Source organism: Culex quinquefasciatus, chromosome 2 (assembly GCF_015732765.1).
Source record: "Culex quinquefasciatus strain JHB chromosome 2, VPISU_Cqui_1.0_pri_paternal, whole genome shotgun sequence".
Lineage (NCBI taxonomy): Eukaryota > Metazoa > Arthropoda > Insecta > Diptera > Culicidae > Culex > Culex quinquefasciatus.
The window spans coordinates 169,384,628-169,396,954 of record NC_051862.1 but is presented as its reverse complement, the minus strand read 5'-3'; the positions used below and the strand labels follow the sequence as shown (position 1 = coordinate 169,396,954).

The 12,327-nt window shown below is 41.8% G+C and overlaps 1 protein-coding gene across 1 annotated transcript; it reads right to left on the bottom strand.

Annotated features, from left to right (window-relative positions):
• Positions 1 to 279: 279 nt before the first annotated feature.
• LOC119766394 (uncharacterized protein K02A2.6-like) lies at positions 280 to 4,590 on the bottom strand. The gene has a single exon (XM_038250908.1). It carries the CDS (start codon positions 4,588 to 4,590, stop codon positions 280 to 282), a length of 4,311 nt encoding a protein of 1,436 aa, XP_038106836.1.
• Between the last annotated feature and the right edge of the window lie 7,737 nt (positions 4,591 to 12,327).

The window sequence follows — 12,327 nt, the reverse complement described above, 5'->3', positions numbered from 1 at the left end:
CCAAAGTGCTTCTCAAAAATGATACAGATTTTGAAGAAGTAGTTGTTTTATTTCTGTGTCAAATAAAATACTTCTGCTTAACTTCACAAAACAGCGTTTATTCAACAACGTCTTTATTGCTGCGCACTCGGAAACGGAATGAATGAATCGTCGAGAAAGAGCGAGAACGCGCGCTTCAATGAATGACGTTCGGAGGGAACGTCAACAAAAGACTTAACTCTAGTCGTTCACAAAGTACGTAACGCAACATCCTCTCTGTTTTATATAAAAAAAATAAAGCTACTCAAGATAGAAATCTTTGAAACGGGCTGGTAGTTTCACATCTCTCTTGGTTCGGCTGAACTTCTCTCCTGCTGCCGGAACGCTGGGTGATCTCGATGGTTTCGGGGTTTTCGCTGCTTTTGGAGTTCTACCTGCTTTCGGCTTCGTGGTCGCTTCTGGTACACCTACATCTGGAACACTGTTGCTCAGTTCTTGATCCGGCAAAGCTTCGGCAGGCGCTGACCTGAACGACGACTCTCTGTTGGATCTTTCGATTGGTGGCATTTCGACGTTGGGAACAGTTGCTTGAACAGGAATGGCTTCTGGCGTTTGAGGTTCTTTACGTGGTTTCAAGTTCACCAAATCTCGTCGATATTGCGTACCGTTTGCCTCCACGACGTACGACCGATCGTTCAGCTTGCTGCTTACAGTACCCGGTGTCCAGCGTTTGTTTGTCTCCGAGTTCAGCTGCACGAGCACCGGAGATCCTGTTTCCAACTGAGGCAACTTTCTTGCTTTCCGATCGTAATGCTGCTTCGCCTTCTGCCTCCTTTCTTCAATGGCTTCCGGTACTCCCGATACCAACTTTGGCTTCAGATTGTTGGCAGAGGTTGGAACGCCGCACCGTGTGTTACGAGAAAACAGGCGTGCAGCGGGGCTGGTGCCCACCTTGTTCGGTACATTTCTCCAGTGTAGTAAGGCATACCAAAAGTCACTTCCAGCTTCATCCGCCTTCTTCATCAACCGCTTCGCAATTTTGACCGCTGCCTCCGCCTTTCCGTTAGCTTGTTGGTGATGCGGTGCGGATGTCGTGTGCTCGAAGCTCCACTCACGTGCGAACTGCTGCCATTCACGGTTGACAAAATTGGTGCCGTTGTCCGTTACGACTCGCTGCGGTTTTCCGTGTCGCGAGAAATTCGATTTGCACACAGCAATCGTTGACTTTGGGGTCAAATCCTTCAGCAAATCCACTTCAAAGAAGTCTGAGAAGTGGTCGACGGTGACGAGAAATCTGCAACTCTTCCCTTGGTAGTCCGCGAAGAACACGTCCATGGACACGAGCTGGAACGGGTACACAGGTATCGGATGGCTCTGCATCGGTGGATGCTGCTGAGACGGACAGAACTTGGCACAAATTCCGCACTGTGCGACCGCTTCCTTGATTTGAGCACTCATTCCGGGCCAGAATAGGTTTGCTCGTGCCAGCTTGAGGGTTGCTTCTATCCCGTTGTGGCTGACATGGACCTTTTCCGTCAACTTCCGTCGAAGCGAGTGAGGGACAACAATCCTGTCGTTGCGGTACACGATACCATCCTGAGTGCTGAGTTCATTCCTGTACTTGAAGAACATCTTAGCGCTGTCCGGCACCTTGTCCACGGATGTCGGCCATCCCTCCAGGGTGTACTTCACAATAAGTTGCATTGATGCGTCGGCCGCCGATTCTTCCATAATCTCGTTCAACTGCTCATCTTTGACTTTCAGGAAACTGGAGAGCTTCACCTCCTCGACCTCCCGGAAGACCTTGTAGATGTCTCGCTTGTCGAATCTGTCGTCAGCTTGGCGTTCATCAAACGGCGCTCGGGAAATTGCATCTGCCACCACGTTCTCTTTGCCGGTCACAAACTCGATGGACGGACGGTAGCGCTGTAGATTCAGCAACATGTGTTGAAGACGGCGGGGTGCTGAGAGTAACGGCTTCTTGAACACGGTGACTAGCGGCTTGTGGTCGGTTTTGACCGTCGTTTTCGGATTCCCAACAATAAGCTGATCGAACCGTACACACGCGAAAAGAATAGCGAGCAGCTCCTTCTCGATTTGCGCATAGTTCTTTTCGGTTGCCGTGAGTGTACGAGATGCGTATCCGATGACTCCTCGACTCTGGAAGATTGCTGCGCCCAAACCGAAAGAGCTAGCGTCACACTCGACTACGATCGGCTCGTTCACGTTGTAGTACTGCAGGGTGCGCGTGTCCGCAACCAACTGCTTGACACGCTTGAACTCCTCTTCCTCACGCTCCGACCAGATCCAAGGCTCCTTTTCCGAAATCAGTCGTCGTAGAACAGTAAAATTTGCGCTTAGATTGGGTATGAAACGACTGAGGTAGTTCACCATTCCGATGAATCTTTGCAGTTGCTTTCGGTCCGTGGGTTGTGGGAAGTTCTTGATTGCCGCGATTTTGCTCTCGTCTGGTTGTATTCCTTTGTCGGTAAGCACGTGTCCATAGAATTTCACCGACTTCTCGACCAGCTTCAGCTTCTCCAGGTTGAGTTTCACGTTGCATTCCTCGAGACGAACCAACAAACTCTCCAAGCAGCGATTGTGGTCCTCCAGCGCTTCCAGCAACGTGTCACCAGTTCCGTAGATCAGCAAATCATCGGCGATACATTCGACGCCACGCAGTCCTTGAATCGCACCTTGGAGCTTCATCTGGAAGATGTCTGGGGCTGGAGCGATTCCGAAGGGTAAGCGGATCCACCGGTAGCGACCAAACGGTGTCCAGAATGTCGTCAACCGGCTGCTTTCGTCGTCCAATACCACGTGCCAGTACCCTTTCCGAGCATCTGCCGTTGAAAAAACTTTCGCCTTCCCCAGCTCTGGCAGGATTTCATCAATTGTGGTAAATTGAAGATGGGGTCGTTTCAGCGCTTTGTTCAACGGAATCGGGTCGAGGCAGATGCGGATGGATTCGGATTTCTGCTCCTTCCTCTTCACCAGCACGATGTTGCTGACACAGTCGGTGTGCTGAGTCTCCTTCACGATCAGGCCTTCCCGCTCCAAGTTTGTCAACTCGTCCTTCAGCTTACCTCTCATCGCTATCGGAATCCGTCGCGGAGGTTGGATGCACGGTGGTACATCTGGGCGGACTTCCAACGACACAGCACCAGCAAACTTGCCAATACCTTGGAAGACGCCCTCATGCTGGTGGACAATGTCCTGGGCTTTCACACGGTATATGTTCAGGAGTTCTTGGTCGGTTTTAGGCGCAACAAAGTTGACCGTGTTGCAGAATTTAACGAAACCCAGGAGACGGCACACGTTTGCCGAGAGGAGCGGGCCGTGTGGGACATCAACGACTTGTAAAACAAGGTTGTACTTACGGCCTTTTCTGCGACACGGAATTTTCACCTGGCCTACCACCGGAATGCTGCTTCCGCCGAATCCTTGCAGCCGGTACGATGACGGTTGTAGGTTGACGTTGCTACTTCCGGTCATCTCTTCCAACCAATTTCGTCCCACAAGGCTGGTATTGGCGCCGGTGTCTAGCTCACACTGTACCAGCCGCCACTTTTGGTCCAGGAGCAGCTCCAGTTCCGCCGAGACATTTCCGCTGCTGCCGGACTTGTCGACGATTTTTCCGATGGACACACTTTCACTCTCAGTAGACTCCTCTTCTTCATCACCACTGTCTTCCGTCGATTCACTCTCCGAGCTGGTTTCTTCTTGCACTTTCTTCACTCGGAACTTCTTCTTCTTCAGCTTCTTTCTTCGGTCAGCCTTGCACACTTTCTCAAAGTGGTTCTTTCCACCGCACCGGTTGCACTTCTTGCCAAGCGCCGGGCACGCACCCTTGGTGAAGTCATGCTTGGCACCGCAGAACTTGCACTTCATTTTGCTCTTCTTCACTACATTCACTTCCGCGCTCGGCTGACCCGCAGTAACCGGATGCCGCTCAGCGATCTCTTCGGCCCGACACAAGTCCATAGCATTTGCTTCCGTCAAGTTCTTGGTGGTGATCAACTTCGACCTGAGCTTCAACCAACGGATCGAGGTGGCCAACTTGTACTTCACCATTTCATCCTCCAACGCATTGAACTTGCACACTTTCGCGAGCGATTTGAGTCGACACAGGTAGTTGTCAATGCTCTCCGTTGGTTCTTGACTGAGCGAGAAAAAATCGAACCAGTCCACAAACTTGTTCCGTTCACGAACCACTTTTGCTTTGATTGCCGTCAACACTAATGCTGGATCGTCTCGCTCGGCCGCGGTCAGCTCAAAGTTGAAATATTTTTTCAGAGCGTCTTTTCCCACCACCGAAAGCAAAATGCTGGCTTTTTGCTTGTTCTGCGCATCGGGCCAACCGTCCATGCCAATCGCACTAGCATAGGTCTTCCAGTTTCCTTCGAAGAAGTTGTAATTCTCCTCCATATCGCCCTCCAACTCCAGCGGGGGCGAAAGAGGAATGGACGCCGCCGCCGAATTTCCGGCCGGCGAATTCGCCGCAGGCCCACGTGCCGCTGCTGCTGCCGGCGCGCTCGCCTGCTGATCCTTCAGAGAACCGATCATCTCTTGGAACTTGCCCATAAACTGGGCGAACTGATCTGCATCCATTTTTCTGCACTTTTCACTTCCGGAAAACACTCAACCCAACGCGAGAGCGAAAAAAATATGGCTGCCAACAGGATAAAACACGTTTCACTGCAAAACTGTCCAAAATTACTGTTGCAAATGATCTTTTCGTCGCTTGGGATGAGTTTTTCTCACTACACTTCCGCGATTTTCAATGACGCCGGAACACCACGAGTGCTTCTGACACCATGTTTTATTTCTGTGTCAAATAAAATACTTCTGCTTAACTTCACAAAACAGCGTTTATTCAACAACGTCTTTATTGCTGCGCACTCGGAAACGGAATGAATGAATCGTCGAGAAAGAGCGAGAACGCGCGCTTCAATGAATGACGTTCGGAGGGAACGTCAACAAAAGACTTAACTCTAGTCGTTCACAAAGTACGTAACGCAACAGTAGTCGTTAAAAATAATACTTCTCCCCAACACTGTCGAAGCAACCACGCACTAAATCAAAGAATAGGATTTTGTCACACTTGTTGCATCCTACCTAATTTTTTTTTAATTGGAACCTTTACTTAGTTGTATTACTTAGTTTTTCTTTCATCATAATTCTAGAAAAAAAACAATAGTTTTCATAGTAATTTTTATAAAATAATAGAATATAAATTCTACAGTCAAAAATGTACTTTTTTTTAGTTTATCCATACTGCTCATGTTCGCTTAAATGTCCCATATGCAAAAACAGCAAGCTGAGAAAAACGCATTTGAAGTTTGTCCCATACATTAGGCTACGTGTAAAGTTTTCGCGCAAAAACTGGATTTACTCCTGATTTCTAGAACAAAGTACTGGATGTTATAGGCACTTTTGAAAGAGCACACGATTTTGAACCAAACTGCATCAATAACTCAAAATCGATGAATATGGGACATTTATGCGATCAGGGGCAGCATAGTAATTTGAGTAATTTCTATTCAAATTTGCGCCAATCGCTCCCAAATTTGAAGAGGCTTTTCTCGAGGAGATTGGCAACTACTTTTAAACTGCAATGCAATAAAACTGACAAAATTTTTATTCCAAATTGGTTACCAAAAAAATATTCAATTTTTTTTCTTTCACAAAACTTAAGTGATGAAGAACTAAACATTGATTTTAAAATATCAAGTACAGATATTTTGAACAACATTTTCATCCTTGACTGGAAACCGTGGTCGAGATCCTTTCAAAATGGCTTCACGCGCCATCATAATTATAATTGAGGGCAACATTTTGCACGTGGGTTCATACTTTGGTCACTCTTAAACTCCACAATAAATTAAAACATTACATCAATATAACATTTCTGGAGCAACATTTGAAAAGGGCGCAGCAGCATTTTGACAGCCAGAACTATTTTGCAAATTCCAGGCCAACAGGTAACTATTTAAAAAAAATCCACAGTGTTAAAAGGTAGCTGGAAGGGCTAGCTATTGCTTAACATTCCAAGTTTTGTGAAAAAATACTTCTTTCATCTGAGCATCAAATTATGAATTAATTCAAGAACAGTATGTAACAATAAGACAAAACCGTTAAATACCTGAAATAACCACCCTATCTGTAGCGAGCATTTTCCTCTGCTTTTCTTTCATACTACGCCAATCGTAAAGTCATTTTGAAACATAGAGACCGCTAGTGCACCAAAAGCTTGGAAACGTGTTTGAGGGAAGCTTTCCATGGGGCTATTCCTTATCTATGCAACGCGTTTATTTATCACCAAATTTTATAATCCTTTAATGTTCATATTTCTCGTGGATTAAAATTTAAAATTTACTTTACAAAAGTCGTATGAAGATCGAAACACGCAAGCGTTACGTAATTTCAGAATGTGTCCTATTCATTAAAGTGAAAAAGCTTCGTACAACCTGTTGCACAGACAGTCAGATCAATGGAGACGCGAGGTTCTTTGAATCGCAAGTTTTGGTTTTTAACGAATGGAGTATTTTAAATAAAGTTATTTATTACCATCAATCATGGCGAACAGTATGATAGGGACGGCTATTTTCGACATTTTCATGACAAATAATTTGATATTTTTAGATGGTTCAGTTAGGTCAGTAGAGCAAGTATACAAATTTTGAGTTTTTTACTTAAAATATAACTTCAGGAAAATTCACTATCTCAAACTTTTGCGTGTCCTCATGGGCACACCGTATGTCACTGATCAACAAATTTTAGGCATTTTTCCCATTTTCAACCACTCTCACGTGCAATGGTACCATTTATTAGCACGTGATAAATAGCCGCATGACCACTAAAAGAAAGGGGGAACGAGCCTCGAAACGCATGTGACATAATTTAAGGGTCAATATGAGACACACTTGCGTAACGGGAGCATATGCAAAGCACGTACAGTGAAACCTCATTTTCGCGTTTAATTTGGGATCAATTGATCCAGAAAGCATAGACGTTTAAAAATACTCAAAAAATGTGGTAGGTCCTTCAAAAATTAAAAATTTCGAATGGTAAAAAATTTATAACTAACCTTATGTCGTAAAAAAAACAAACCACACTATAAAAGGGGACCATATGTGTGCCACCGGATCTTCTTGGTAGAATTCCCGGTTTCGCGACGCCACCGACTGCCGGAATGGAATGTTTATGAATGAAATTTAATACTTGCCGAAGGATGCCTTCCCCCTATGGTTCCCAGACCTAGCATTATCCTCGTGTCCGGCGAATCCCCTGTTCCATGCGTGTCACTTTACTGTGTCGCGTGCTGAATTCCTCCTTCACGCATGTTCTGACACTCAAATATGACTTCATATAGAGGGTGATTTTCTTATGTCTTTACTTGCAAGTCTGGACGTGGTCGATATTAAATCATCTTGGCGAGTCGGTTTACAATACCCTCATCGTAAATTTTGGGTTTAAATTACAATAGAATCTTTGTATAATAAAGAGAGATTTGACCTGCACAAAAAAAACCAAGAATTTTTATTCAAATTGTTGTGTGAAATCATTTTAAAAAATTACCAAAATGCAACTAAACTGGTTTTATCAATGCTAGAATATCTTTAACATGATTTGATAATGTTGAAAAAGGCTAAAATTTTGTACAAAATACTTATATTTTTCGAAAAGAACGCATTTCAATAACTGCAATTTAAACGTACCATCATTTGAATTCCTGAGATAATAAATACAAAACAAATGCAAATATATCCAAATCATAACCATCTACACATGACCCCAAGCAACTAAAAAAGAGAATCATGAGAAAATAATAATTATGCACGATGCGTTCCTCGAATAGACCGGATGTTTGAAATGGGACCACCACATCAGGCCATCAGGCTTTTCCCTGGCCAGAGGGTAAGGGGTGCGTCCTTCGAATATCTTCAAACGTCGGTCCCACAATTGGACCGTAAAAGACAATGCAGCTAGGCACAAAAAGGCGGAAATTTGCATCACCGCCGCCAGAACCCTAACCGCAAGCCCCTCTGGGCGTGGAATTCGAGTGCCACTGAGGAGAAAAATCGCCTGTTGCTCATTCGAAGTGCCCCATCGACAGCAGCTCTTGACTGGGAAGTCCGGGACTGCGGACTGTGGCCTGGCTTGTGCCACTTCTTTCATCTACTCATATTTCATCTGGACCAGAAGGACCACAGCATTGGTGAAGAGCACCGGAAGTTGGAGATCTGCCGAGCGTTATGCCCCAAGTATGTTCCTTCCGCCTGCGTCATTTCTCTGGTGGAAAAGAATCTTATCGTTGCAGGGTAGGGTTATTATATGAGTCCTAGTTTCCCAAAAGGAAATAATGTTTTCAATTTAAATTGTTTATATGTGTAATGAATTTGTAAAAATAAACATAGAGCAAATTAATAAACCTACAATGTTAACTTTTAATTTTTCTATTTTTTTGCAAAAATGTACAATTACCTTTCAACACTGTTATTTTGTTTATAATAAGGGAACCATTTCGTCCCTATAAAATTAAAGGAAATAGAAGCAGTTTCAAAACAGAATTGCAACAACAAAATAATCAAGAAGAACAATAAATTGAAAGCTTCCCGAAGCTAATAAACACAAACTCAACTCTTTACAAAAATTTAGATTTGTTTAAAAGAGTTTATAACTGTTTGTTATTCTTTCAATATATGCTCATTTTTTCTTTAATTATTCTTGAACATTAAAAAAATACGTACATAACATTTTTTAAACATACAATTCGTGTTCTTTTGAACTTATAATCAAGGGTCCTGATTGCTCAAAAAAGACTCAGTCGCTCGCGAGCACAAATTTCGAGCGACGAAAAACTGCTCTGATGTATTCCTACCGTTTGTCACTTCCAAACCAATCGCTACCGAACACTCTCTCTTTGCTCTCTCTCTCTCTCTCATTCAAATCGGGTAGTACAGCGAATGGTTCGGAGAGACCGATTTCGTTAAGTCGCTCAAAGCTGACTGAGAATACTTTGCGATCGGCTTAACTTTGATCATTTAAGAAATTGCTTAAAATCAATGATATCAATAATATTTTCCAATTTTGTAGTTTACACAACATCAAAGACACATTTGGCAGCAATTTCCACCATACCAAATTCTAATTGGCGGCCAACTGTGGTAGTACAGGCCAAATGAGCACCGCCAAAATATGATTTGGCATATTTTCCCAGTAGTTGGAAAAATGCCAAAGTAGTTCCGATTTTGAAACCGGATAAAAATCCTGCTGAAGCCTCAAGCTATCGGCCCATTAGTTCATCTATTAGTAAATTATTCGAAAGAATAATTCTTAATAGAATGATGACGCACATTAATGAAAATTCAATTTTCGCTGATGAGCAGTTTGGATTTCGCCTTGGGCATTCAACTACTCATCAGTTGTTGAGAGTTTCAAATTTAATTCGAAGCAACAAATCTGAGGGCTATTCTACTGGCGCTGCTCTTCTAGACATAGAAAAAGCATTTGACAGTGTTTGGCATAAAGGTTTGATTGCGAAATTGAAAAGGTTTAATTTTCCGATTTATATCGTGAAAATTATCCAAAATTATTTGACGGATCGTACTCTGCAGGTATGTTATCAGAATAGCAAATCTGATCAAATACCGGTACGTGCCGGCCTCCCTCAAGGAAGCATTTTGGGTCCAATTTTATACAATATTTTGACTTCTGACTTGCCTGATTTGCCCCCAGGATGTCAGAAATCATTTTTTGCTGATGATACAAGCATCTCCGCCAAAGGTAGAAGCCTTCGTGTCATCACAAAAAAGCTTGGATATTTTCAATTCTTATTTGAAAGAATGGAAAATTACTCCAAATTAGAGGTGGGCAAAACCGCTCTTTTTTAGGAGCCGCTCATTTTCGTTCGCTCATTAAAAAGAGCCGCTCTTTTGAACGGCTCTTTCGCTCTTTTTCAAAAATTTTATGAAAAGATTTTTCTAAAATCGTATGATTTTATAAGTTATTTCACATTGGACTTTTACAAATAATTTGATAAAAAAAATTAAAACTGAAAACGAGAAGATGCCCTTTAAAACCATACGTCTTGGCGGTCTCTAGGTCAAGATTTCTACTCGAACCTATACATTCAAGTAATTGAATGACATTCAAACTTAGATCTAGGATGTTGGAAAATTGCTTTTAATTTTAAAATTGCGTTTATTTCTGCAAGAATTGAACTAATGCTGATATTTTATTTGGAGAAAACATTCTGCGAACTCTTTTCTACATTCTGATTTAATCAATAAAGTCTGTTATTGCTAAAAGGATTTTTTTTCCAAAATCTCTAAATTATTCAGTAAATTTTTAGTAATAATTTACAAATTATGCAGTTTGAAATGCTCAAATTTGAATTCCGGTAATACTTTAATGTACAATAGTTTTTTTCATATTGTTTAATAAATCATTTACTTTTAGAATTGATTTTCATAAGCATTGAAAAATTTGAAATTTTATTTTCGATTCTCAAAAACAAATTCAATACTATTTTTTTTTAAGTTCCATAAATTATATTTATAACAAAAATCATGCCATTTCGAGCCGGATTTTTCAAAAGAGGGAAGTTTAAAAAAGAACCACGGTTTTTTTTTGTGAGCCACGGATTTTTCGTTCTTTTTAGTGAACCGGCTCTTTGAGCGGCTCGCTCTTTTTTTGCCCACCTCTACTCCAAATGCTGCAAAAACTCAACTTATTATTTTCCCTCACAAACCAAGGGCTGATTTTCTTAAACCAAAAAGTCATCACATTATAAAGATGAATGAGGTAAATTTAAAGTGGGAGGATCAAGTGAAATATCTTGGACTTGCTTTTGACAAAAACCTTACTTACAAGGATCACATTGAAAGTATACAGGTTAAATGTAACAAATATATTAAATGTTTGTATCCCCTTATAAACAGGAATTCTAGACTTTGTCTCAAGAATAAACTGTTAATTTATAAACAAATTTTCAGACCTGCCATGCTTTATGCTGTGCCGATCTGGACAAGCTGTTGCCTAACCAGGAAGAAAAAACTTCAGAGGATTCAGAACAAAATTCTGAAAATGATTCTGAAACTTCCTCCCTGGTTCAGCACCAGTGAACTTCATCAATTAGCCGAAGTTGACACTTTGGATGTTATGTCCAATAAGATAATTGATGCATTTCGACAAAAATCATTGCAGTCTTCAGCTGCATTGATCCGCTCTTTATATAGTTTATAAGTTTGTTTTAAGGTATCCCTTTTCCCTTTTGTACATGTAGGACCTCCTACATTTGAAATCACTGAATAGCGAAAGCTACAATATTTCATGAATAAATGAAAGTTGCTAGTATTTAAAATTGAGGTGAAAAGTCATCGATTGTGATTGGACACTCAATAAAATTTTAACTGAATGAATGTACATGGAAGAGAAAATCAAAATAAATATAAATTAAAAAAAACCGCCCTAGTATTTTTTTGGCTCTCTCCTCTCTGAGCACATTCTTGTATGACTCGGGTTGACAGACAGAGTAGAAAAAGAAATTCACGAAATATTTGTTTCGCTGAGTGAAGCGATTGAGCAAGCCGCTGGCAGAGAGCGGGTAGTGTTCGCTCGCGAATGGTTGCCTGCTACAGTCGGCAAAGATTCATTCGGTGATGAGTGAGTGATTTCTGATCTTTGAACTGAAAATCAGGACCCTTGCTTATAATATATGAAATGATTTGATTTAAAGCTGTTTGAATAATGACATATTTTCAATATAATATTTTATAATACCGCTATGAAGCAATATAATTTCAAAATGCTTTACCCAAACAAAAGTCAATTTACCCTGCGTAATCGTAAAACTGAAAGAAGCCAGAAGATTCTGTTCAAGGATGGAATGCCGATCTGAATATGCCCGCCAGCCAGGACCTTTCTCCTTAGGCCAAGTATTTCTGTTCTGTGCGCTCAGATGCTCCTCTTTTTCCATTGCAGATGTGTAGTCGGTATGACGATGAAAGTACTCATAATTGTGTAAACTCTCACTCCACCCGTAACAGAGTGTGTCTAAAAGGCGAACTTCCGGTGCCGCAATCGAGAATGAATGTGAAAATAAAGGTCACTGGTAACATCCGGCAAACCGAGTTGCTTTTTTTTGCTATAAGTCGTCGTTGACATCGTACCCCAGTTGCATCTCTTTGAGGATCTTGGAAGGAGGAGGAAACTCTCATAAACATAATCCGTTATTCATCGATCCACCCATTAACTAAAGCAGCAGTTTTCTGTCACCAAACTTCGAGCTTTAAATCATGCCTCCAAAAACCAAACAACTTGCTCCCCAATATCCACCAAAAT

Bases quoted from the DNA above. Each gene is read 5' to 3' on its own strand.
- LOC119766394 (XM_038250908.1), bottom strand. From the start codon at position 4,590: ATGGATGCAGATCAGTTCGCCCAGTTTATGGGCAAGTTCCAAGAGATG.